This window comes from Anolis sagrei, chromosome 5 (genome assembly GCF_037176765.1).
Source record: "Anolis sagrei isolate rAnoSag1 chromosome 5, rAnoSag1.mat, whole genome shotgun sequence".
NCBI lineage: Eukaryota > Metazoa > Chordata > Lepidosauria > Squamata > Dactyloidae > Anolis > Anolis sagrei.
The window spans coordinates 143,661,883-143,686,914 of record NC_090025.1 but is presented as its reverse complement, the minus strand read 5'-3'; the positions used below and the strand labels follow the sequence as shown (position 1 = coordinate 143,686,914).

The window sequence follows — 25,032 nt, the reverse complement described above, 5'->3', positions numbered from 1 at the left end:
TAATTCGCCACAAATCAGGAAAGTCCTGGTTTGTAGAGAATTAATTAGTGAATTTCTTCTGTGACTTCTTGGAAGGTGCAGGATAAACCCACTATTTCCAGTGGATTTACCATACTCACAATTTTCCGGACTAAATTAGTCCGGAGAACTATGAGAATACCCCCCCTCCCCCACCAAAAGCCGCCAACCTCCTTTTTGAAGTAAAGAAAACTTTCCCGGCCTCCACTACAGAAGCTCTAGAAGCGCATAGAAATGACGTACCAGGAGAGTGGAGGGAGAGTCCCACGAGAGCATCTAGACACCCACTCCAGAAAGCACGCGCGTCCTAAGGTGGGTGTAGACAGGCCCCCAGGAACGTCTGCATTTTTAAAACGTAATGATCCTGGGATACCTGCCTGTCTGGAACCATCCTAAGCTGACATGAAAATGTCCTTTTTCAGTTATTTCCTTTAGTTTGACATTTTATTGCTTGATAACTAAATAATAAAATGTAGCACTTATCTAATACTTTCAGTACTTTGGAGCAAACACTAACTAACCTTCACAACACCCCTGTGAGTTAATTAAATGCTGCAGTAGTCACAGAATAAACAAAATAAGAGTGGGATATGGTCTCCTATGACAGCACACTAATAAAAGAGCTATTCAATAGAAGGTGACGATACACCTAAAAGTGTCCTTATGGGCTACTTATCCACACTATGCTACTTAAAATTTAGGACTCATTAAAGTCCTACAAATATGTTTTGCACTGTATATTGTTGCAGTAGAATAGCTTTAGGAAGCAGTTAATTTAAAAAAAAATCTGTTGAGGATCAAACCGAAGTATGCTATCGGGCAAGGATGTCCAGAGTCCCGATCAAAGATGTTGAATATGGTGGCAGTACGTCATTACACATATTGTACCCTGGGTGGACGTATACATGGGTCAATGCTGGAAGAGGGATCTAACATGAAGGCAGTAACAAGAGGCAGAGGCAAAAGTCCCCACCTCATCCTTCCCTTACCCAAACCAGAAAAAGAAAGACAGCCCTCTCTCCTTTCTCACCATTTTTCCGTGTACATGTAGTGTTTAACAATAAGGAATCCCAACAAATATAGTGTGTGCACTTGAGATGAAGCAGAATGGGGGCGATTTTTAGAAAGGCTTACTATATAACCTCCTTTTAGCCATTTTTAATAGGATTAAATATAAAACTTTGCCTGTCCCCAATTAAAAATGGCCACCACAGTCTCTTTGCAGTTTCTCTCCCAGCAAATAAGCCAGGATACAATATTATTTTATGTGTCTTCATTTGCCACATTATGTGGTGCTGTATGGTCAACATAAGGAGCGTTCAAAAAGCAGTAAGAAATGCATTAATTGAATTAAAATAACCTAAGAAGCAGAATATGAACATCTCCATTTCAAATAATTCATTCAACGAACACCAAGTAGTTGCATAATACATTCAAATAGCCAAATTGGCCATGCAGCAAAATAAAACAAAATCAATTTTGCAAAAGTGATAGCTTTATTGGCCAACAAAAAGACACTATGCAAACTTCAGAATTTTCACTGGCCTCTTCATCTAGCAAAAAATGTTTTCAAAATCATAAGTAAATGTAAATGTTTTCCCTTGACATTAAGTCTAGTCGTGTCCAACTCTGGGGGGTGGTGCTCATCTCCATTTCTAAACTGAAGAGCCAGTGTCGTCCATAGATACCTCCAAGATCATGTGGCCAGCATGACTGCATGGAGCGCTGTTATCTTCCCACTACTCACATCTGCATGTTTTCGAACTGCTAGGTTGGATGAAGCTGGGGCTAACAGTGGGAGCTCACCCTGCTCCCCTTGTCAAAACCATAGCAACAAGAAAACTGAGAAAGATAGTCACGGGCTTACATTTTCTACCAGGTGTTTCTGTTGTAGTTCAGTTGTTCTGGAAAGATAATGGTGCAGGTAAAAAGGCCAAGATGGGAAGAATTTTAGTTGTGTTTTTGGAGAGCCTCTAAGCCAGGGGATCTCAAACTAAGGCCTGGGGGCTGGATGCAGCCCTCCAAGGTCATTTGCCTGGCCCTTGCTCAGGGTCAACCTAAGTCTGTAACAACTTGAAAGCAATCCTATCTCATCAGCCAAAAGCAGGCCCACACTGCCCATTGAAATACTAATAAATTTATATTTGTTAAAATTGTTCTTCATTTTATTTATTGTATTGTTTGTAAGTGGTTTTTGCACTACAAATAAGATATGTGCAATGTGCATAGTAATTCATTCATATTTTTTTCAAATTATAATTCGATCCTCCAACAATTTGAGGGATTGTGACCCAGCCCTCTTTTTAAAAAGTTTGAGCACCCCTGCTCTAAGTTTTCGCATTAGAGCCTATATTCACATATAACACGAATCAGAGTTTACTACTACATGAGTAAACCAGAGTGAATGATGGGTTTTGCATACTAACCCCCGAAATCATTGTTCAGCATGTCTGTGAGGAGGATGTGCTAACTTAGCTCTATCCTGAGCATGAAATATTGTTTTAACACCATGATGTCAGGCAATGTGTGATGTATTAAAATCACCATTAAAAATCGAATAACATATCTGAAACTTTGAAAACTTTCTTAATTGGAGGATAGCAAATCAAATCAAATCATTTATTTCAGTCATTGACCAGCACAGGAAGTTGGAGGATAGAGTACCTGCAATACTATTATCCAAAAACCATTGGACCAAAGACAGTAATCTTGCATCGAACTCTCGTATCGAAATTTCAAGTCTTCTTCTGAATATCATTGGGAAAAATGTTCTAGGCTTCTGTTGAGAGTTTAGTTTGATTTGTTTTTTTACCCACATACAGTTAACAATACAATTTGCTTAAAATATCCTCAGAATCCTTAAATTTTCTCATTGCAAAGGCAATCAATATGCAGAAACAACTGTTCTTAAACACATGGGAAATTAGATTCAGATACGCATCTATAGCTTCAGATACACATTCATCCTGTTAACACTCATGAGGCCTCCTTACAAAGGTTGGATGGGGTTTATGACTGTAACCATAGAATGATTAGGGTTGTTGTTTCATATTGATTTCAATATAGAAAGCAATCCATTTTGACTTATAGTCTTTATTTGAGAGCATATACTGAGTAAACAAAGCCCTTATCACCAACAATAAAGTAAGTAAATTAGCAAATTCTTTTTTAAATTACTATTTTTTTTCTGATCCTGGATCAACATGACCTCTCATAGCAGCCAGCCATCCTAAAAATCTAATACTATACAATGCAATTTGAATTAGTGCCTTATTCATTTTAAACAGCACACCCGCAAACACCCACCTACACAGACTCCCCTGGATTAATAGCAATGTAGAAGAGACAGTTTTCCCTTGCCTTCTACCTGAGTAATGGGGCCTATTTCTAAAATAAATATTATAGAGTCTTTAATTTTGCCTGGAGGCTGTAGTGCTCACTAGAACACAAATACAAATTCTATTAATGCTCATTTAATTAAAATCGTAACTTTGCCAACACTCACCCCCTTTTATATTGCAAATAGCACAGTATGTATGCCTATTGTTTTCCAAACCTGATCTGCAAACCTCCCCCATTCTTTTATTGTAATGAGAAACATAACCTTTTGTGAACAAGCACCCTTGTATTGAGAACATTTCAAACGCACGGGGAAGTAGCTCAATGTAATAATTTCACAGAAACCCACTAATGTCATTTTTACTATATGTTGGCTACTTAATGGGGCAGAAACAGCATCTGAGCCTTTCAGCTCAAAAGACAACCTTGTTAGCCATAAATGTGCAAAGTCATACGGCAGGTCTTCAGCATCAGATGGCGAAAAATGCAATTATTTCTCCTGCTTCCAAGCATATCAAACACTTTGACCTTACATTTTCACCTTGCTCACCACACTTTGAAGCCTGGAAAAGTTACTCTAGGAAGCACAATGCTCAAAATTGTACAGCCAGCATGAGACTATGGGATTCATGGCCGAAAAACGTACTTTAACCAAACTCTACATTTAAGGTGTAGGTTGTATTAGATTGTACTTTGGACTACAACGTCATATTCTTACATGTCAGAAAGCAGATGTGAACAATGTCCTTCATGTCAGCATGACAGCGAATCCACTCTGGATTAAATAAGTTACCCTAAGAGCTGAACTGATTGGCGGAGATATTATTTAGCACCATAGAGGGCTCCTTAAATGCATGGACCAATAACAAGGAAGAGATGAGCTGTTATGGAAGTCATCTGCTGCCAATGGACAAGGGAATTGCCCAATAAATGTTGCAGCCATTAGCAATCTCCTTATACTTCCAGGAGGAGCGCTCCTATTACTAGCAGTCAAAGGCTACTGTGCAGGTATTCTGCCTTTCTCTAACTGATTTTCTGGGAAACATCATAGGGTCAACCTTACTACTTTATTTCTCCTTCCTGCTCCCTCTGTTTCTTCCATCCTGTGGAGACAATATGGAAAAAAGCATTTTTGTTGCCAGGCAACTATGGGATACAACCTCAGATACATTGCAGGTGAATCCTTTCTTTTTTCCTCTCAACAAAAAGATTATTCTTTTTTCTCTTCTCCTGTCTACCAGTTAAAAAGAAATAACATGAAGCATTTACAATTGTTGTGATGTTGGCACAAACAGCATAATAGGTAGCTGAGCAAAACTGGTGGCTCTCAATCCAAAACAGCAATTAAAGAAAAAAGTAAAAAGCCTCTAAGCAAACCATGGGATTATCATTTTCACTGGGCTAAAAAATGCCTCGTTGGGCTATTCAAATACAAAAGAGATTAAAATGAATTCTATTCCCAAAGTGTGAAGGGCAAAGCGTCACCAATAAATCAAGATACAAATCAAACATTTACTTGGAGAGAAATACATCTTCAGACTCTGCTGGCAAATACGATATCTCTGGGAGTGAGGAAAGTAATACTTTAGAGACCTTAGCTTCTAAAGTCTGCATCCACAATCTTTCTTCTCTTCCCGGTCTCCACACTTGATTTGTTTCCAGTTTCAGTCATTTTGGGAATGGTGTTTCAATGAGACAAAATCCATTCCCTTTATTTTTATCTTTCTCAAGTGTGGATATTTTTGTAAGATTGTAAAAACTGTACCCATTATTTACACCACCTCCAATGAATAAAGCATGTTCACGTAGCAGTTTATGTGCCTTATTCAATGCACACTTTTCAAATGTGCACTTTCTTTTAGTAGTATTTCAAGCTGCTCATAAATGTACAGATTTAGGAATCCAAATTGTGTCTGGCCTGCAACCAGTGTAGCGGGTGGAGACCAAACTTGAAAAGTACTGTTTCCATTTTTAGTCAATCAATACTGTGTACTGTCAGCTATACTTTGGAGGTTGTAACTGTAACTAACTACCTCTGAGTATTCCATGGCTAAGAAAACCCTATGAAATGCATAGGGTTGCCATAACCTGACAGGAAACTTGAAGACACATGCATATTAAAAGTGTGGACTGGAAAAAGTCTGCACAAAAGGACTGCCAGAATAGTTTTCTCATGCGCCCTTAGCTGGGTACCAGAATTTGCTGGTAGAAATAAAATGCTGAAAGAAACACAGATAATTTCTTCTGCCAGAAAAACTCTCCAATATGACAACATCTCCCCCGTGGGCAATGCAAAGTCAGCAGGTTTCTCCTCTTTCTCTCCAACCATGTAAGAGGATGTTCACCTTCATGCATGAAGTGTCAAAAATGGGGAATGAGACTTAAACACACAACACTGCCATGGAACACTTGAAACTGTGTTAGACATTGGCTAAAGAAGGCCATCTAACTATGTTTGGCTACAAGAGATCCCACTTTACTCTCTGTTCATCTTGGATGACATTCAATTTTTTTAATAGGGATATAACAACACAGGAGAAGATAGATCAAACTAAACATGCTTATAGTCCAGTGTGCTTTTTCACAGTGTTCAATCCAATGCCTTGGGAAGCCCATGAACTGGTCGTGAAAGTACAGGCAGTCCCCGAGTTACAAACATCTGACTTAAAACGACTCACAGTTAAGAATGAGGGTGAGACAACAGGAAGTGAGAGAAATCTACCCCTTGGAAGGAAAATTAACTCCTGAAAGAGCTATCATGGGGAAAAGGTGTCTCCACTGAAGCTTTATCGCCAATTCCTGTTTTCACAACAAGCCAATTCTTTCAATTTTTTCAATTTTCACAGGAAGTGAGATGAAATCTTTTGACCAGGGGCACAGGCAGCAAAACAAACAACACAAAGGTGTTAACCGTTCTCTATGCTATCCAAAATACTATATATATGGCTGGAGTTACATTTAAAATGTACATGTTCTAAATTACAAACAAATCCAACATAACCTATCTTGTCCGTAACTAGGGAATTTCCTGTACTGCATCTATTTGTGTATAATTCTAGCAATTTTAGTAACTTGGTCCAAAAAACCTGGATCAACTTATCCACAAATCAATGAAAGTACTGTTTCTTTCCTCTTACGCAAAAAGGAATCATCCCTTTCTCCAAGGAGAGTGGTGAAAGGGAGTTTAGTTCATCCATGGAAAATAGAAGTACCAACACTCGCTACTCTCTGCTGGTATTTTTGAATGCTAGGGTGAGAAAATGGTGTTCGCGGTGGCCAGGGGCAGCTAGTGTGGTGTTGTTACTTTCCAGAACAACCCTCAACTTATCCACAGATCGTAGCAAAATGCATGCATTGAGCCCCACAACCTGTGACTTATAAATGAAGTTAACTTATATACGAGTATATACAATAATATCCCCATCCTAGTATCTTTTCTACAGCAACTGATATTCAATTGTTGGGAAAATTGCGTCCTATCTGAAAACTCCTGCAGAGATTTCTTTTTCCCGTGTCAGGAGCGACCTGAGAAACTGCAAGTCACTTCTAGTGTGAGAGAATTGGCTGTCTGCAAGGACACTGCCCAGGGGATGCCTGGATGTGTTTTGATGTTTTTACCATCCTTGTGGGAGGCTTCTCTCATGTCCCCGCATGGAGAGCTGGAGCTGACAAAGGGAGCTCATTCACACTCTCCCCAGATTTGAACCTCCAACCTGTCCGTCTTCATCCTGTAGGCACAAGGATTTAACCCATTGCACCACCAGGGGCCGAGATTAATGACTTCCTGTTTCTTCATGGTAAAACTACCACATACACCTCGATCCAGGACAGGGAGCCATGGGGTTACAGATCAGATGTGATTTGGTAAGATCCATGGCATCCTCTCTTTGGCTTCATTTAGAATCAGACTTTTTTTAAAAAACAAACAAACTTCCAAACCTTTTTGTGGTAGCTTCTTCCCTTAAATCCTAGCTGACTCATGGGAGAGGATTTGGGCCAAGAGAGAATGGAAGGAGCCAGGGATGAAACAGATTGGGAGAAAAGTAATTACATAACAAAGAAGAAGAGAAAAGTTTCAAGAAAACAAATCTTGGTGGCTGGTAATGTGAACTTAGAAAGTTGTTCGCAAAATCAGTTCACTCCTATTATGAAGTGTGTGGGTGTGTTGCTCTTGTTTTTAGTAAAGCATTGCCATCACGTATTGCAATGTCTAAAACTAATTTGTTGTTTTGTTCTGATTACTTTAAAATAAATGTGAATCAACAAGATATAAAACTTGCAAAATTCCTACTGTAATATATCTAAAATGTCCTTGAAAGGTGAGTTTGAAAAATACCTTACTCCGACCACTAAAGTAGCTCCCACTCATTATGTGAAGGATAACTTTGTTAAACCTTCATTACAAAAACAAAAACACCTAACTTGTTACAGATACATCGGTTCCATCCATTTATACCCTGTCCTTTTCCCAAAGATAGGACTCAAGGCAGCCTATCTATCTATATAAAAATGCTCTGTGCATAATGAGTACCTTAAAAACAAAACAACCAATGAATGAAATCACACCAAATTTGGCAACAAAACGTCTCACTACACAAGGAGTGACTATCACTAAAAAATTAATATTTTGTCATTTGGGAGTTGTAGTTGCTGGGATTTATAGTTCACCTACAATCAAAGAGCATTCTGAACTCCACCAATGATGGAATTGAACCAAACTTGCACACAGGACTCCCATGACCAAAAGAAAACACTAGAAGGGTTTGGTGGGCATTGACCTTGAGTTTGGGAGTTGTCGTTCACTTCCATCCAGAGAGCACTGTGGACTCAAACAATGATGGATCTGGACCAAACTTGGCACGAACACTCCATATGCCCAAATATAAACACAGATGGAGTTTGGGGAAAATAGACTTTGACATTTGGGAGTTGTAGTTACTGGGATTTATGGTTCATCTACAATCAAGGAGCATTCTGAACCACACCGACGGAATGGGGGCAAACTTCCCACACAGAACCCTCATGACCAACAGAAAATACTGTGTTTTCTGGTGGTCTTTGGTGACCTTTCTGACACCCCCTTGCAACCCCCCCCCCCCCCCCGGGGTCGCAAACCTCAGGTTGAGAAATGCTGCCTTAAGGCCATCCAGTCCAAATCCCTTCACCAGAGCAAGAAAACATAAAGCCCTCCTGACAAAGACCCATCCAGCCATAGATATAGATAAATATATATGATTCACACACACATGTTTATGACAGATATAGTACCATAGATTTGAAAGGGACCCCTAAAGAAGGACAGTGATATGTTGCATGTTCCAGAGTAGGCAAACCAGACAATCTCCACATCAACACTGGCAAAGAAACAGCAAAAAAAATACTGTTTACTCACAAGCATAAAGAAATTACATATATTAGAAACCAACAATTTATTACTTTATTTTCCAGATCACCACACTGGACCACAGCAACGCGTGGCAGGGGACCGCTAGTAAAATTACAAATAAATAGATACATAGCTTTATTTTTTTTCATATCAGGAGCGACTTGAGAAACTGCAAGTCGCTTCTGGTATGAGAGAATTGACTATCTGCAAGGACATTGCCCAGGGGAATCATGGATGTTTTATCATCCTGTGGGAGGCTTCTTTCCTGTCTCCACATGAGAAGCTGGAGCTGACAGATGGGAGCTCACCCCACTCCCTGGATTTGAACCACCGACCTTTCAGTCAGCAGTCCTGACAGTACAAGGGTTTAACCCACTGTGCCACCAGGAGCTCCTTAGATGCATAGCTAAAAGCACAGGGGGAAAAAACATAAATACCATCAAAACTGTCCATAGCAGTCGAGTTAAAAGCAAAGGATAAAAATAAGAAAAATAAAGCTGTTTATTATTAAACAATTTGATCTTAAAAGCCCAACATAATTAAAATATCTCCATTTGCTAATGAATAGAGCCCAGCCTCTTCCCGCCTAATAGTGAATTCCAGTGTCTGAAAGAGTTGTGGAAAAGGCAATCTCACTCATTTCCACTTTGAAAAGCCTGTGACGATTATGAGAGGTGCATATGAGTCTGCAGCTCTGATAGACTCATAAGGAAAATGCAGTTCTTCAGAGTGCCTTCACCAGTCATAACCAGCATTTTACATTGTGCTCAGAAACAATTGTCAGCCAGGAACAGTTAACACCATTACTTTTAATTCTTATCTCTTCCAAATTTTGCTCACTGTTAGCATTGATTTCACCTCCATTTACCATCTATCTTGCCCCTAACGCTGGATTTTGGACCTCTTCAAATGAACTATATTTTGGCGGTAGCAACAGGTGTTCAGCAGTTCTGTCACAGAGCCCGACGACTCCCATCACACCCCAGGGAAGTACTTCTGGGGCAGCTCTACCCTAACCCCTGTCCCTGCCAAAAAAAAAAAAAAGCTATCAGCAAAAGGCAGGAGGCATCCTGTCTTTCCCTTAAAATCTAAAATCTATGGAAATAGCTTCACACTTCCCCCCATGTGATGAGGTTGGGGGGAAGCCAGGGCAACAGGACCTCACACCCCTTGGGTGGACACCACCAAAATCATCAGCAATTCTCAGCAATTCCGGCAGCAAATAAGACAAGGTCCCTACACTGCCATATAATCCAGATTATCAAAGTAACTAATCCAGATTATCTAATTTGAACTGAATTTTATGAGTCTACACTGTCATACAATCCAGTTCAGCACAGATATAGTAAACTGCATTTTATATGGCTGTGGAGATAGGGCCTGAGTACCTCTGCTATGTGGTCCCCATATGAGATGCACTAGTCAGATCTCCTATTCGGTTCAAAAAGCTGCTGTAGGAACTGTGCTAAAGTTCAGAGTGTGTCTCCTGCCCCCATGGCAAAAAGGTAGGAGACCCTGGTGGCACAATGGGTTAAACCCTTGTGCTGGCAGGACTGCTGACCGATAGGTCAACAATTTGAATCCAGGGAGAGAGGGTTGAACTCTCTCTGTCAGCTTCAGCTCCCCATGTGGGGACATGAGAGAAGCCTCCCACAAGGAGGGTAAAACATCAAACATCTGGGCATCCCTTGGACAACGTCCTTGCAGACAGCCAATTCTCTCACATCAGAAGTGACATGCAGTTTCTCAAGTCACTCCTGACACAAAAAATGGCAAAAGGTCCACTGTATCAAAAGAAGATGTTCCTCTGCCCATCAGAGGAACACCTTCACTTTGGCCTTTCTCTGCCTTTTTCCATAGTTTTCCTTTTTTTAATATGTAGTCCATTGTTTTCCAGCCACTTATACATATACGGACTGTGATTATATTTAGCGCTTCCTCTTCACTCAGAATGGCAGACTCAGGAACAAAACACTGCTGCTGGTGCTCTGAGACACTGCAATAAATCACAACATAAGCCTCCCAGCATTTAAATCACGAACTTTCAGCTGCAAGCCAAATTCAAAAGACAAAGGGGAAAATATTCAAGGCCATTTTTAAAATTATGCTGGTGGCAACCCTTTTGTACTACTTCGCCTGCACAAGGGAACAGTACTTGGAACAGTCACGCAGAACTGTGCTGCCAAAAGTTTCCAAAGGATTCATAACACCAGAACTTGGAAAACTTACTTCTACGGACTACAATACTCAGAATACCTCAACCAGAATGGATGGTAACCATGGTGGTTGGTGGATTCTGGGAGATGCAATCCACAAAAGTAAGATTTCTGAAGTCTGAAAAAAGTAATACAAACTCAAAGAACAGTCAGCACTAAATAACATTCAGACATCAGATTTTCTAGCACTGCTTACTTTATTTGCATACAAGGGGATTTTGTAGCACCACTGCATGAATCCATTGGAAAGATCTTTTTACTGATCCAAAGAAATATGGCTCTTTCTTTAAATTCTACCTTTAAATTCACCCGAAGGATTATGTCTGGGGAATCACTGAACTAGGAGGTGTATGAAAGGAACAGGAAAGAGATGAAAAAAAGAGAAAATGTAGGTACATGCAAAACAAATAAAGTGAACAAAAAGAGAAAACGGTGGAGAGAAAGCAATAACAAGTCTGACTGATATTTATTTGTCTGGACTGATTTCTTATGTAGTACAAGGACTTGGGTAGATCACAATTATTTAGCATTATCCTTATTTGCTTAGTAACTATTGCTCATTTCTGTTGTGGAATATAGACAGTCCCTGGATTACAAACATCCAACTTACAAACGACTCCTAGTTAAGAAACAGAAAGTGAGAGAAATCTACCCCTCAAAAGGGAAATTAATTCCTGAAAGAGTTATCATGGAGAAAAGGTGTCTCCACTAAAGATTGAGTGCCAATCCTTGTTTCCACAACAAGCCAATTTTTTCAAAATCCAATTATCACAGGAACAAAAAGTAGGGTGAGATCTTCTGAAGAGGGCCACAGACAGCAAAACAAACACTACATGGGTGTTAACCCTTTCCTATGTTTATCCAAAGCGTGTGTGTGTGTGTGTGTGTGTGTGTAGCTGGAGTTACACTGAAAAAATGTACCTGTTCCAACTTACAAACAATTCAACTTAAGAACAAACCTACAGAACCTATCTTGTTCGTAACTTGGGAACTGCCTGTATCTACTTACAAAGTTTCCAAGATTTATTAACAGATCCTACTTGGTGACTACAATCTAATACACCATCGAATCTAATGCGCACCTCAATTTTCAAAACCCTGAAACCAAAAAAAAAAAGTATTTTGCTGAAAGTAATGCATAGTGGCAAAAAATGCACTTTTTAAAATTTGGCCAAAAAACGTATGCATTACCAGTGCTGCATGCTTACACTTTCTTCAAAAACAAACGTGTTAGAATACCAAAGCTTCCAGCAATAAATAAAAAAAACTTGGAATGAATCAACTTTAATTACCTTGGTTCAATGCTATGTAATTCTGGGGGCTGTAGTTTTACAACGCCATGAGCTTCCTCTGCCAAAGGATGCTGATGCCTCACCAAACTACAAATCCCAGAATCACATCACATTGAGCCCTGGCCATTAAATTAGAGGTGATGTCCCTCAAATAGGAACTCCAAGTGCTCCTGAAGCAGCTTCCCTTTTTGTTTTGGCTCAGTACTAAGATTACCATATCATGCAAATCTAATCCGCACCCTAATTTTGGCAAGGCAATTTAGCCCAAAAAAAGGTGAGCATTGCATTTGAGTGATTTTATGAGCCAAATTGCAGAAGGATTAGCTAGATGAGAAGCAGGATCAGGAGATCAGTGAAATTTCATAGGCAAACTTTCTACACTGTCCTTACAACCCAGGATCTGATCCCAGATTATCTGTTTATCCTGGATTATATGGCAGTGGAGAATCATATAATCCAGTTCAAAGCAGATAACCTTGGATCTTAAGATATAAGGGCAGTATATAAGGCACCTAACAGGTTTATTGTGGCACAAAGCATTCATTTACACCGGTTTGGTGTAGTGATTTGTGTGTTAGACTACAACTCTGGAGACCAAAGGTCTAATACCCACTGTTGTGGAAAGTTACTTGGTAACCTTGGACAAATCACACACACTCAGCCTTAGAGGAAGGCAAGAGCAAACCCCCTCTGGACAAATACTACCAAGAAAACCCCATGATAGGGTCACTTTAAGAACTATGGTCTTAAGATGGCCATTAAAATTAAGTTAGACGAGGCACACAACAACATAAGAAGAGTTCATATTCATCTAAGTATAAGTGGGGGGGGGGGGGGATAGAAATAGTAATAAGAGTAATTAAACACCTGTATAGCAAGTGTTCAAGGTGATTCACACATTCCATCTAATTGTAATCTGTATCACAACCTAGCAAGGTAAGTAAGTGTAATTATCCCCCAAATTGTGAGGAAGCAGTAGGCATAGGAAGTTAAGCAGAATCAATGAAGGTTAGTACCTGGATGAGAGATCACCAAGAAATAAGAACAGCGTGAGCTACATTTCAGAGAAAGGCAACAGTAAATTTCCCCTATTCCTTAACAAAAAAACCCATGAAATTAATGGATCTGCCATAAGACAGGTGACTTAAAAGTATGGACAGACACACATTGTGAGGGAAAATCTCTGAGTCATTCCGCCAAAGCATCTTTCTTTAGCTTTGTTTCCCAACAGGGCTCAGCTCCTGTCCCATTCTCTGCTTCTGCACCGGCGACATCTTTTCCCAAGTCTCCCTTTCAGGGAATTGGCAAACCCACTGTATTCTCGGGGGCAGTAATTAAATTGAGTGGTATCTCTGTAGCTCAGTGGGCATTGCCCAGCTCCATCTCTGAGGCCTCCGCTACCACTAATGGATCCCACAGCTTTAGGCGACAACGAATCAATATCTGGCTCATTCTCTCAAGTTATATTAGAAATCTCCTTCCCTTTTAATCAGACTCTATCCAACTTCCATTCTGACATGCCAAACCCTTCACAAGAACTCCCACTGCTAAGACAGGGCAGCATACAAACTAGAAAAACTAGAAGAGAAATCATCCTTGGGAAAATTTAAACATTTATGCCAGAAAAGATATAAGAGAAAGAAATAGAGAGAGACACTGGGGATTAGACATGAATTCATTGTGTGGCAAAGGGCAAGGTAGTTTCTTTCAACCCAATTGTCCAGTCTGTGAAATGGGAATAGGTATGCTTTGCCTCGCTTTTTAAGAACTACAGCAAATTGTTTAATATTATTATTATTTTATTGTTTTAGCAGCTAGGCTCCTGAGCCAAACATCAGCTGTTAGGAGGCTGATTTTATCACGACTATAGCTGAGGGAAGGGATTCAATGCTTATTATGTTCTGTAGCTAGAATCCTAACACTCATGTCAGAGTGTGTTTTTAAAGCCACATACAGACAAGTTTTAAATTATGTGTAATTTTCCTCTACTGAGTTCAGGGCAGCATACAAAACTCCATGTCTTTAGTAAACATAGGTCAAGGTTTCCCCTTGACATTAAATCTAGTTGAGTCCAACTCTGGGGGTGGTGGTGCCCATCTCCATTTCTATGCCAAAGAGCCAGCGTTGTGCGTAGACCCCTCCAAGGTCACGAGGCTGGCATGACTGCATGGAGTGCCATTACCTTCCCACTAAAACGGTACCTATTGATCTATTCACATTTGCATATTTTCAAACTGCTATATTGGCAGAAGCTGTGGCTAACAATGGGAGCTCACCCCAACCATGGATTCAAACCACCGACCTTCTGATCAGCAAGTTTTGCAGCTTAGTGGTTTAATCCACTGTGCCACCATGGCCCTTTTAAACATAAGTACATACATATGTATGATCCTCACAACCAACCTGTGATGTATGGTAGGAATTTGAACCTCCACTCAGCCCTGGAAACATGCTGGGTGACTTTGAGCACATCACAATCTCTCAGCCTCAAAGGGAGGCAAAGACATAGCCCCTCGAACAAATCTTGCCAAGGAAACCCCATGATAGGGTTGCCTTAGTGTTGACATAAGTCAGGAATGACTTGAAGGCACACCAATAAGCAAACATCACTGTAGTTTAGCTTCTTTACAAATTGAAAAAGATACTATTCAGAATGGGTAGTCAATAATCATGGTATTGGCACTATTTTGAATCAATAAAGGACATAAACTCTACATATTCTTAGAGGCACCCTTTTCATTACACACCTGTAGGACCGATTACAGGCACAATCCTCAATGCAGGCAGATTTAGAACAGAATTTCACCAGTTACATTTCTCGATCTTGGAACCCTTCAGGGGACAAAGCTGTGCTTGCTGCAGTTCTGTATATAACACTTCCTAAAATCCAAAACTTTATTTGCTGTTAGATCCAGAGCTTATTTAAAAAATGACTTGGGGAGCCGTAGTCCCCCCCAAAAATCCGCAAAAGTACTTGCCCAAACTTCAGATCTAATCTGATTTTGGGAGCCAGAGTCTCACGGAAGAAAACTTTTCCTGGCTTCTGCTTTAGCTCTAGCTAGCCTCTCGCCTTGCTGATTCATTAAAACCACTTAAATTTGGCGAGGGCACCTTATGTCCTGGGCAAGAGATGCCTGGCAAAGTTTCTCGCTGGCTCAGAAGCCACTGGGCTCTGGAAGACTGCAGCGGAATCATAGAGTTGAAAGAGACCTCATGGGCCATCCAGTCCAACCCTCTGCCAGAAAGCAGGAAAATTGTATTCAAAGCTCCCTCGACAGTTGGCCACCCAGCTTCTGTTTAAAAGCCTCCAAAGAAGGGGCCTCCACTCCACTCCGAGGCAGAGAGTTCCACTGCTGAACAGCTATCACAGTTAGGAAGTTTTTCCTAATATTCAGATGGAATCTCCTTTTCTGTAGTTTGAAATAATTGTTCCGCATCCTAGTCTCCAGGGCAGCAAAAAACAAGCTTGCTCCCTCCTCTCTATGGCTTCCTCTCACATATTTATACATGGCTATCATGTCTTCACTCAGCCTTCTCTGAGAGGAGACATGATGACCTGAGGTGCATCCACATCGCATTCATGCAGTTTGACACCACTTTAACTGCCAGAGCACAGTGCAATGTGTGTTGCAATGTGAGTTGAAATGAGAGTTGCAATGGGAGTTGCAGTTTAGTGAGGCACCAGTACTTTTGGGGAGAGAAGACTCTTCCATGATTCCATAACATTGAGCCATGGCACTTAAAGGAATACAGCATTGTCTTGCTTATCCAACCTTCGCTCATCCAAAGTTCTGTATTATCCAACACAATTTGCCCCCGCCCAGATCCACAGCTGTTTCAATACATTGCGATGTTTTGGTGCTAAATGTGTAAATACTGTAACATTATCATGTATTGAACTCCTTTTTCTGTTGAGTTATTGTGTAACATGATGTTTTGGTGCTTAATTTGTAAAATCATAATGTAATTTGACATTTAAAAGGCTTTTCCTTAGTCCCGCCTTATTATCCAACATTTTCGCTTATCCAACATTCTGCCGGTCCATATATGTTGGACAAGCGAGACTCTACTGTATATAGTAATCAAGCTGCATTCATTCTACAGTGTGGATGCATCCCTTGCACCACTATTTAATCTGCCACACTCAGAATCCAGGATTGGAGTTCAGAGCACAGAATGAGCAGCAGGCGTCCCTCCAAGTAGGAAAATACACCAGGGTTCACATGTTATTGGACATGTGTGGAAAAGGGACTATACATACACACACACAGAGGGTTCGTTGTTCCTGCTGCCCACCTCCCTTCCTACCAAATGAACAGAGTTTCAGATGTATGGGCAGAAGAATTAGAAAACAGATGCCTCTAGGGAAAATGTGCAATCCAGGAATTCCTAATCAGTATCAAAAGAGATTCATGGTGCATCTACAGTGTAGAATAGGGGTCCTCAAACTTTTTAAACAGAGGCCCAGGTCACAGTCCCTCAAAGTGTTGGAGGGCCGGATTATAATTCGAAAAAAAATATGAATGAATTCCTATGCACACTGCACCTATCTTATTTGTAGTTCAAAAACACTTAAAAACACTCCAATAATTAAAATGAAGAACAATTTTAAAAATATAAATGTATTAGTATTTCAATGGGAAGTGTGGGCCTGCTTTTGGCTGATGAGATAGGATTGTTGTTGTTGTTGTATGCTTTTGAGTCGTTACAGACTTAGGTTGACCCTAAGCGAGGGCCGGGTAAATGACCTTGGAGGGCCGCATTCGGCCTCCGGGCCTTAGTTTGAGGGCCCCTGGTGTACAATGAATGCAGTATGATACTACTTGAATTGCTATGGCTTGAAGCTATGGAATTGTGGAGGCTGTAGCCCAGGCATGTGCAAACTCCGGCCCTCCAGGTGTTTTGGACTCCCACCATTCCTAACATCCTCAAGCCCCTTCCTTTCCCCCTCAGCTGCTTAAGGAAAGGGCCTGAGGCTGTTAAGAATGGTGGGAGTTGGAGTCCAAAACACCTGGAAGGGCAAAGTTTGCCCATGCCTGCTATACCCCTCTTGGGCAGAGAAGCCTAAACTCTTTGTCAAATTACAGAGTGAGGCAAAAGTCACAAAATGAGGTCTGATGTTTTAATAACTTTGTGAACATTATTTTGTCTTTCTAGATTTTTCATACATAATTTAAATATATTCCATATATGAATAGACTCTAAGTTCACCATTGCAAGACAAATGTAGTTTCAGGTTGCTTGAGAGTTACCATCAACAATAACTAATACTATAACATACCACAAACTTTACACTAACTTGATATTCATATTGAAATACAATAATTAAAAGCAAATTATGATGAATCTAACGTAACACTGTTTTAACTGTATTGCAAATGTATTCTAATCTTAATTTCTTTCATTTTTTTCTGGCAAGTTGGTCGAGAGTTCCAATTATCTGGAAGTCTATTGTAGATGTTGCTATGGGATTGTAAATAAAAAACAAAAAAGGAGTTACACACTGGAGTGCTTTCCTAACTTATTGTAGCACAGTTGGACTGTGTGACATATATTCTAATTTTAAATTAAAATATTGTTTCTTCATTTTTTGGAGGGCCAGTTGCTTGAATGTTCCGGTTAACTAAGAGTCTACTGCAGGCATGGGCAAACTTCAGCCCTACAGGTGTTTTGGACTCAAAATCCCAACGACTTTCTGTTAGGAATTGTGGGAGTTGAAGTCCAAAACATCTGGAGGGCCCAAGTTTGCCCAGGTCTGGTCTACTGTATATGATGCTATGAGTTAGTACGGAGTTATTAAATTTGGTGGAGAGCCACCTCTCCACCAAAGTCAACATCGACACAGAAATACAACACCGCCTGAGCTCTGCGAGTGCAGCATTTTTCCGAATGAAGCAGAGAGTGTTTGAGGACCGGGACATCCGTAGGGATACCAAGGTGCTTGTCAATAAAGCTATTGTCCTCCCAACCCTGCTATATGCCTGCGAAACGTGGACTGTCTACAGACGTCACATGCAACTCCTAGAACGATTCCATCAGCGCTGCCTCCGGAAAATCCTGCAAATCTCTTGGGAAGACAGGCGGACAAACGTCAGCGTGCTGGAAGAAGCAAAGACCACCAGCATTGAAGCGATGGTCCTCCGCCATCAACTCTGCTGGACCGGCCACGTTGTCCGGATGCCCGACCACCATCTCCCAAAGCAGTTGTTCTACTCCAAACTCAAGAATGGAAAACGGAATGTTGGTGGACAGGAAAAGAAATTTAAAGGTGGGCTCAAAGCCAACCTTAAAAACTCTGGCATAGACACTGAGAACTGGGAAGCCATGGCCTTTGAGCACTCCAGCTGGAGGTCAGCTGTGACCAGCAGTGCTGCAGAATTTGAAGAGGCACGAATGGAGGATGAAAGAGAGAAACATGCCAAGAGGAAGGCATGTCAAGCCAACCCCGTCCTGGAAACCAATGCCCTCACTGCGGAAGAAGATGCAGATCAAGAATAGGGCTCCACAGTCACCTACAGACCCACCACCAGGATACAATACTTGGAGGACCATCATCTTTGGACTACGAGGGATTGCCTAAGTAAGTAAGTAAGTAAAGTATTAAATATTAGAACCTTCTTGACTTACCATACCACAGTTGTAATGTGATATATTTTAATTTTAAATCGAAGTATTATTTCTTCATATTTTGGGGGCCAGTTGCTTGAGAGTTCTGTTTAACTGGTGGTCTACACATAGCATCTACTATATATGATGCTATGAGATAGTAAGGCACTGTTAAATATTGAAACCCCTTCATGACTTAATGTAGCATGTAACACAGTTACAATGTGTTATACTTCTATTCTAATTTTAAATTAAAATACTATTTCTTCATATTTTGGGAGCCAGTTGCTTGAGAGTTCTGTTTAACTGGCGGTCTACTGTATATGATGCTGAGATAGTAAGGAGTTATTAAATATTAAGTGGCTAATTACAACATTCACACTTGCCTCCAGCAGACAAGAGTTATTTCTCCCACCCTGGACATTCCACAGATATATAAATCTCGCTTGAGTAGTTTTTAATAGTCTCTGAGGATGCCTGCGATAAATGTGGGCGAAACATCAGTACAGAATGCTTCTAGAACATGGCCATACAGCCTGGAAAACTCATAGCAACCCAATATTAGAATCCCTTCCTGTCTTAACGTAGCACAGTTCTGATGTGTTATACAGCTATTATAATTTTAAATCAAAGTATTATATCTTCATATTTTGGGGGGGTAGTTGCTTGAGAGTTCCGTTTAACTGGGAACCTATTGTATATGATGCTATGAGATAGTAATTGAAAAACAAAAAAGGGGAGTTATTTAAATATTGGACTCGCTCAGTAATTTTAGACCTCACCAAGGGAGGCATCCCAGGATCAATGTATTGTCGAAGGCTTTCATGGTCGGAATCACTGGTTGTTGTGAGTTTCCAGGCTGTATGGCAGGTATGTGCAAACTTTATAACTTGGGGGCCGCATAGTGGGCCAGAGTGGGATGAGCGAGCCAGAAGAGAGGGGGTTTTCCCAAGCCCCCTCCCTGCCCTTTCCTCCCCTTCCTCTTCTCTTCGGAGGCAGAAAATGAAGGAAAGATGGGAAACGTTTGGAAAAGAGTTGGTCTTGGACAGGATGAGAGAGTGGACGGGAGAGAAAAAGTCTACCCATTAGACCCCATATTGCCTATTCCAGATATAGAATCCTAGAATCCTAGAGCTAGAATACCCCTCCCCCCTCCCCCCCCCCCCCCCCCCCCGGCTATCCAGTCCAACCTCCTGACATGCAGGAAGGCTCTTTCAAAGCACTCCCAATAGACAGCATCTGCGGGTAAACCTCCAGAGGAGACCCCACCACAGGCAGCTTATGCCACTCTGCAGGATGTTCTTCCTAATCTTTTCTGCCAAATCTCTTTTCCTGCCATGTGAACCCATGGCTCCGTTCTGCCCTGGTCTCTAGAGCAGCAGAAAGTCAGTTTTCCCCCTCCTCCTTCAAATGGGACACCCTTTGAAATCTTGAAACATGGTTCTCATGTTCCCTCTCTACCTTATCTTCCAGCTAAACATTCCAGCTAAACGTCTTCCAGCTAAAGAAAAATGAGGAAGGAAAAAGAGAAGAAAGGGAGGGAGGGGGGAAAAGAAAGAAGGAAGGAAAGACAAAAGGCAGGGAAGGAGAAAGAGAGTGGAAAGGAAGGATGAAAGGGAAGGAGGAAAGAAATAGAGAAGGAAGGAAGGATGAGATGGTGAGAGAGGAGAGCCTGAGAAAAGAGCCCAAGGGTCCACATCTGGCCCCCAGGCCTGGGTTTACCCATGCCTGCTGTATGGCCATGTTCCAGAAGCATTCTCTCCTGACGTTTCACTTGCATCTATGGCGGGCATCCGCAGAGGTCTTATTGAACTGTTTTTTTAAAACTTTAGTATAAGATACTGGTTGCATTTTGTCTTCCTTCCAACCTCTGAGGATGCCTGCCATAGATGAAGGCAAAACCTCAGGAAAAAATGACATGGCCAGACAGCCCGGAAAACTCACAACTCATCCCAGTTGCACTTTGTCTTCCTATTAACCTCTGAAGATGCCTGCCACAGATGTGGGTGAAACGTTAGGAGAGAATGCTTCTGGGAGATGGCCATACAGCCTGGAAAACTCACAACAACCCATCCCAGCTGCACTTTGTCTTCCTATTAACCTCTAAAGATGCCTGCCATAGATGTGGGCAAAACGTCAGGGGAGAATGCTTCCAGGAGATGGCCATACAGCCCGGAAAACTCACAACAATTCATCCCAGTTGCACTTTTTCTTCCTCTTAACCTATGAGGATGCCTGCCATGGATGTAGGTGAAAAGTCAGGAGAAAATGTTTCTGGGAGATGGCCAAACACCCAGAAAACTCACAACAACCCATCCCAGTTGCAATCTGTCTTCCTCTTAACCTTTGAGGATGCCTGCCATAGATGCTGGTGAAATGTTAGGAGAGAATGCTTCTGGGACATGGCCAGACAGCCCAGAAAACTCACAACAATCCATCCCAGCTGCACTTTGAAGACAATGCATTTATGGCAAGCATCATCAGAGGTTAAGAGGAAGACAAAGTACAACTGGGACGGGTTGTTGTGAGTTTTCCGAGCTGTATCGCCATTTCCCGGAAGCATTCTCTCCTGACGTTTCGCCTACATCCATGGCAGGCATCCTAAGAGGTTAAGAGAAAGACAGAGTGCAACTGGGATGGGTTGCTGTGAGTTTTCCGGGTGTATGGCCATCTCCCAGATGCCTGCCATAGATGCAGGCAAAACATCAGGAGAGAATGCTTCCAGGAGATGGCCATACAACCCGGAAAACTCACAACAACCCATCTCATTTGCACTTTTTCTTCCTCTTAACCTCTGAGGATGCCTGCCATGGATGTAGGCGAAACATTAGGAGAGAATGCTTCCAGGAGATGGCCCTACAGCCCAGAAAATTCACAACAACCCATCCCAGCTGCACTTTGTCTTCCTCTTAACCTCTGATGCAGGAGAAACATCAGGAGAGAATGCTTCCAGGAGATGGCCCTACAGCCCAGAAAACTCACAACAACCCATCCCAGCTGCACTTTGTCTTCCTCTTAACCTCTGATGCAGGAGAAACATCAGGAGAGAATGCTTCCAGGAGATGGCCCTACAGCCCAGAAAACTCACAACAACCCATCCCAGCTGCACTTTGTCTTCCTCTTAACCTCTGATGCAGGAGAAACATCAGGAGAGAATGCTTCCAGGAGATGGCCATACAGCCCGGGAAACCCACAACAACCCATCCCAGGATCCCTCTGCGCGGAGCTGTAGCGTTGGTCCGAGAGTGGGTTTGCGAGGCGCGGCGCGGTGCACGTGCCCCGAGGGCCTCCTCACCTTGGGGTTGGCGAGGAGCTGGTGCTCGTCCTGGTGGAGGAGGGCGCGGGCGTGGGACTCGGAGTTGTTGACGTAGACCTGGAGGCAGGGGTAGAGCGAGGTGCCCTTGCAGTCCGCGCCGCAGGTGAAGGTGCACTCGAAGGACTCCCCGATCTGCGCCACGGAGAGCACCGTGCAGTTGGCCGCCTTGCCTTGCAGGTCCTGCAGCGCCGGGTTCAGCCAGCAGAAGCCCAGGATGAAGAGCGAGACGATGCCGGAGACGATGAGGAACAAGCCCAGGCGGATGCTCTTGTCCTCCGCCTCCGTGTACTCGTAGGCCACCCGCAGCTTGGCCATGGCCCCCGCCCGAGGGGAGGCAGGCGCATGGGGGGCCCCCGAGCCCGAAGACACGAGCCCAGCCCCGGCTCAGAGAGAGAGAGACAGAGAGAGAGAGAGAGAGAGAGAGAGGAGGCGCGCCTGGCACTGAGGCTCCGCGGGGCAGTCGCCACTCGTCCGGGCGGGAAATCCTGGCGTCGAGCAGAGGCGGAGTTCAGGCAGGGAGGCAGGCAGGCAGGGAGGGGTGGAGGGAGAGCTTTCTCTCCTGACTGCTCCTCCTGGCCCCCTCCCCTCCCCTCTCACCCCGCTCCCCTCCTCTTGGGACCCTTCCTCACTCTTCCCTTTCCTCTCCCTCCTTTCCCCTCCCCCGACCCCTCCTCCTCCTCCTCCTCCCCAGCCCCCTCCCCTTCATCCCACCCCTTCTCCCCTCCCCCTCCCTCGCCCTCCAAGCGGCCTGGGAGCCCGTCCCCATCTGCCTCGAGGTAAGCCTCTTAGCTGGACCTGCGGCAGGAGGGAGGAAGAGGCGCCTCCAGCCAGGGGTAACCTCCCCTTCACACACCCCTCCCGCCATTGATGGTCTCGCTCGCTCCCTTTCGCGCCATTCACGAGGCGAGGATGGAGCGGGCCAAAAAGAGGGGGAGAGAGCGGGGGAGGAATCCCATTGGCTTCCCTCTCTCCGAAGGCACACACACACTCCCTTCTCTGTAGGACAGCTTGGCCCGGGATTATCTGTCCCCGGCGGTTTAAGCCCAGGAAGCCGCTTGATTACTCGCTCTGATTAAGAGCCTAAAAGGGGAGCAGGGAGGGAAGGGAAGGGGGGGAGAGAGGGGGGGGCTTCAAGCGGGGCGGCGCCGCCACGTGCAAACTCATTCAGGCTTCCGAAGGCAGAGGAAGAGGAGGAGGAAGAGGAGTGGGCACGTGCTCCAGGGCTATTTATACCCGCCTTTCATTTAATTCGCGGAGGCTTAATCCTTTTCAAAGAGACGGTGCGATTCATTCAAGAGTTTGCCTTTTTTCGCCCCCTCCCCCCTTCCTCCCCCTTTTATTGCAAGCGGTTTCTTGGAAGGTGGAAGAAAGGCTAGAAAACTCTTCTTAGAAGACTCCAACGCAGTAGTTCCCAACTTTTTTTTTTACCAGGGATCACTTGACTAGGGACTTGAAAAAGGACCACTTGACCAGGGACTAGGGACCACTTTGACCAGGGCTCACTTGACTAGGGACCAGGATCCACTTGACCAGGGCCCACTTGACCATGGACTAGGAACCTCAGGGTCCAGGGCCCAATTGACCAGGGACTAGGGATTTGACCAGGGACCACTTGACCAGGGTTAAACCCCTGTGCTGGCAGGACTGAAGACCAACAGGTTGCAGGTTCGAATCCGGGGACAGCACGGATGAGCTCCCTCTAACAGCTCCAGCTCCTCATGCTGGGACATGAGAGAAGTCTTCCTCAAGGATGATAAAACATCCCGGCATCCCCTGGGCAACATCCTTGCAGACTGCCAATTCTCTCACACCAGAAGCAACTTGCAATTTCTCAAGTCACTCCTGACACGACCAAAAAAATTGACCAGGGACCATTTGGCCAGGAACAATTTGACCAGGGTCACTTGCCCAGGGAGCACTTACCCTGGAAGCACTTGACCAGGGACCACTTTAACCAGCAACCATTTGACCAGGGACTAGGGTCTGGTCAAGTGGTTCCTGGCCTTCTTGACCAGAAACCACTGACCAGGACCACTTTCCATCATTACTACCAAAAGTGTTACAAATCAGTTTTTGGTCAACTTTAGATTCAGTTTGAGGTGCTGATTCAGAAAATTGCATTGGATAAACCACATCAGCTCTAGTTTCTAATAAGAACATATGCCATGGTGAGCAACAGGGAAGGGGTGGCAGGTGACACGAAAGGAGTGGAAATTAAATAAACGCAGAATTAATAAAGAGGAAGGAGGCTTGCAAGCCAGATTTTGGCCCTCCCAGCCCACTGGCACTGGGGGGCGGGGGGAGGAAAGGGCCTGAGGCTGTTAGGAATTGTGGAAGTTGAAGTCCAAAACACCCGAGGGCCAAAGTTTTCACATTCCTGCTCTAAACATTTCAGGACAAAATTTAATGAGAAAAGTGCCTTATTATATATACAATGGCATGGTCCATGCTTGAGGTGGGGAATTGCTTTTCCGTGAAGCAACCAGTGTGAAAGATCATTTTTGTTTTGCCCTCCACAATAAGTTCTCTGTTGAGATTAAGTGGGCTCCCAATGCTGCATTTTCCTGATTGCTGAGGTATTCCATTCCCCCAATGATTTTACTGAAATATCTTGTCAATTTATAGTTTTATCTCTTTTTATTGCTTTAATACTTCATTGACATCTACTTTGTGGATTTGAAGATGAAAACATTGTAACCTGCTTTGGGTTCTTTTGAATGGCAAGTGGAATGGAACTGTATTTGATATGTGTTTATCAGTAGTTCATTTATTTTAAAATGTGAACTGTTTTGAGTTCCAGTCCTCAGACAAAAGGCAGATTTTAAATAAAGTCAATGAGCGAATCACCCACCTGATTTT

General features: G+C 43.0%; 1 protein-coding gene across 1 annotated transcript in view; it reads right to left on the bottom strand.

Annotated features, from left to right (window-relative positions):
* The window catches only part of KCNMB4 (potassium calcium-activated channel subfamily M regulatory beta subunit 4), a 37,536-nt gene extending 14,787 nt beyond the window's left edge, over positions 1-22,749 (bottom strand). Inside the window, exon 1 of the mRNA XM_060777464.2 lies at positions 22,153-22,749. Coding sequence (XP_060633447.1) covers positions 22,153-22,488 — 336 coding nt within the window. The 5' untranslated portion in view covers positions 22,489-22,749. The remainder of the gene's footprint in view (positions 1-22,152) is intronic.
* Positions 22,750-25,032: the final 2,283 nt, after the last annotated feature.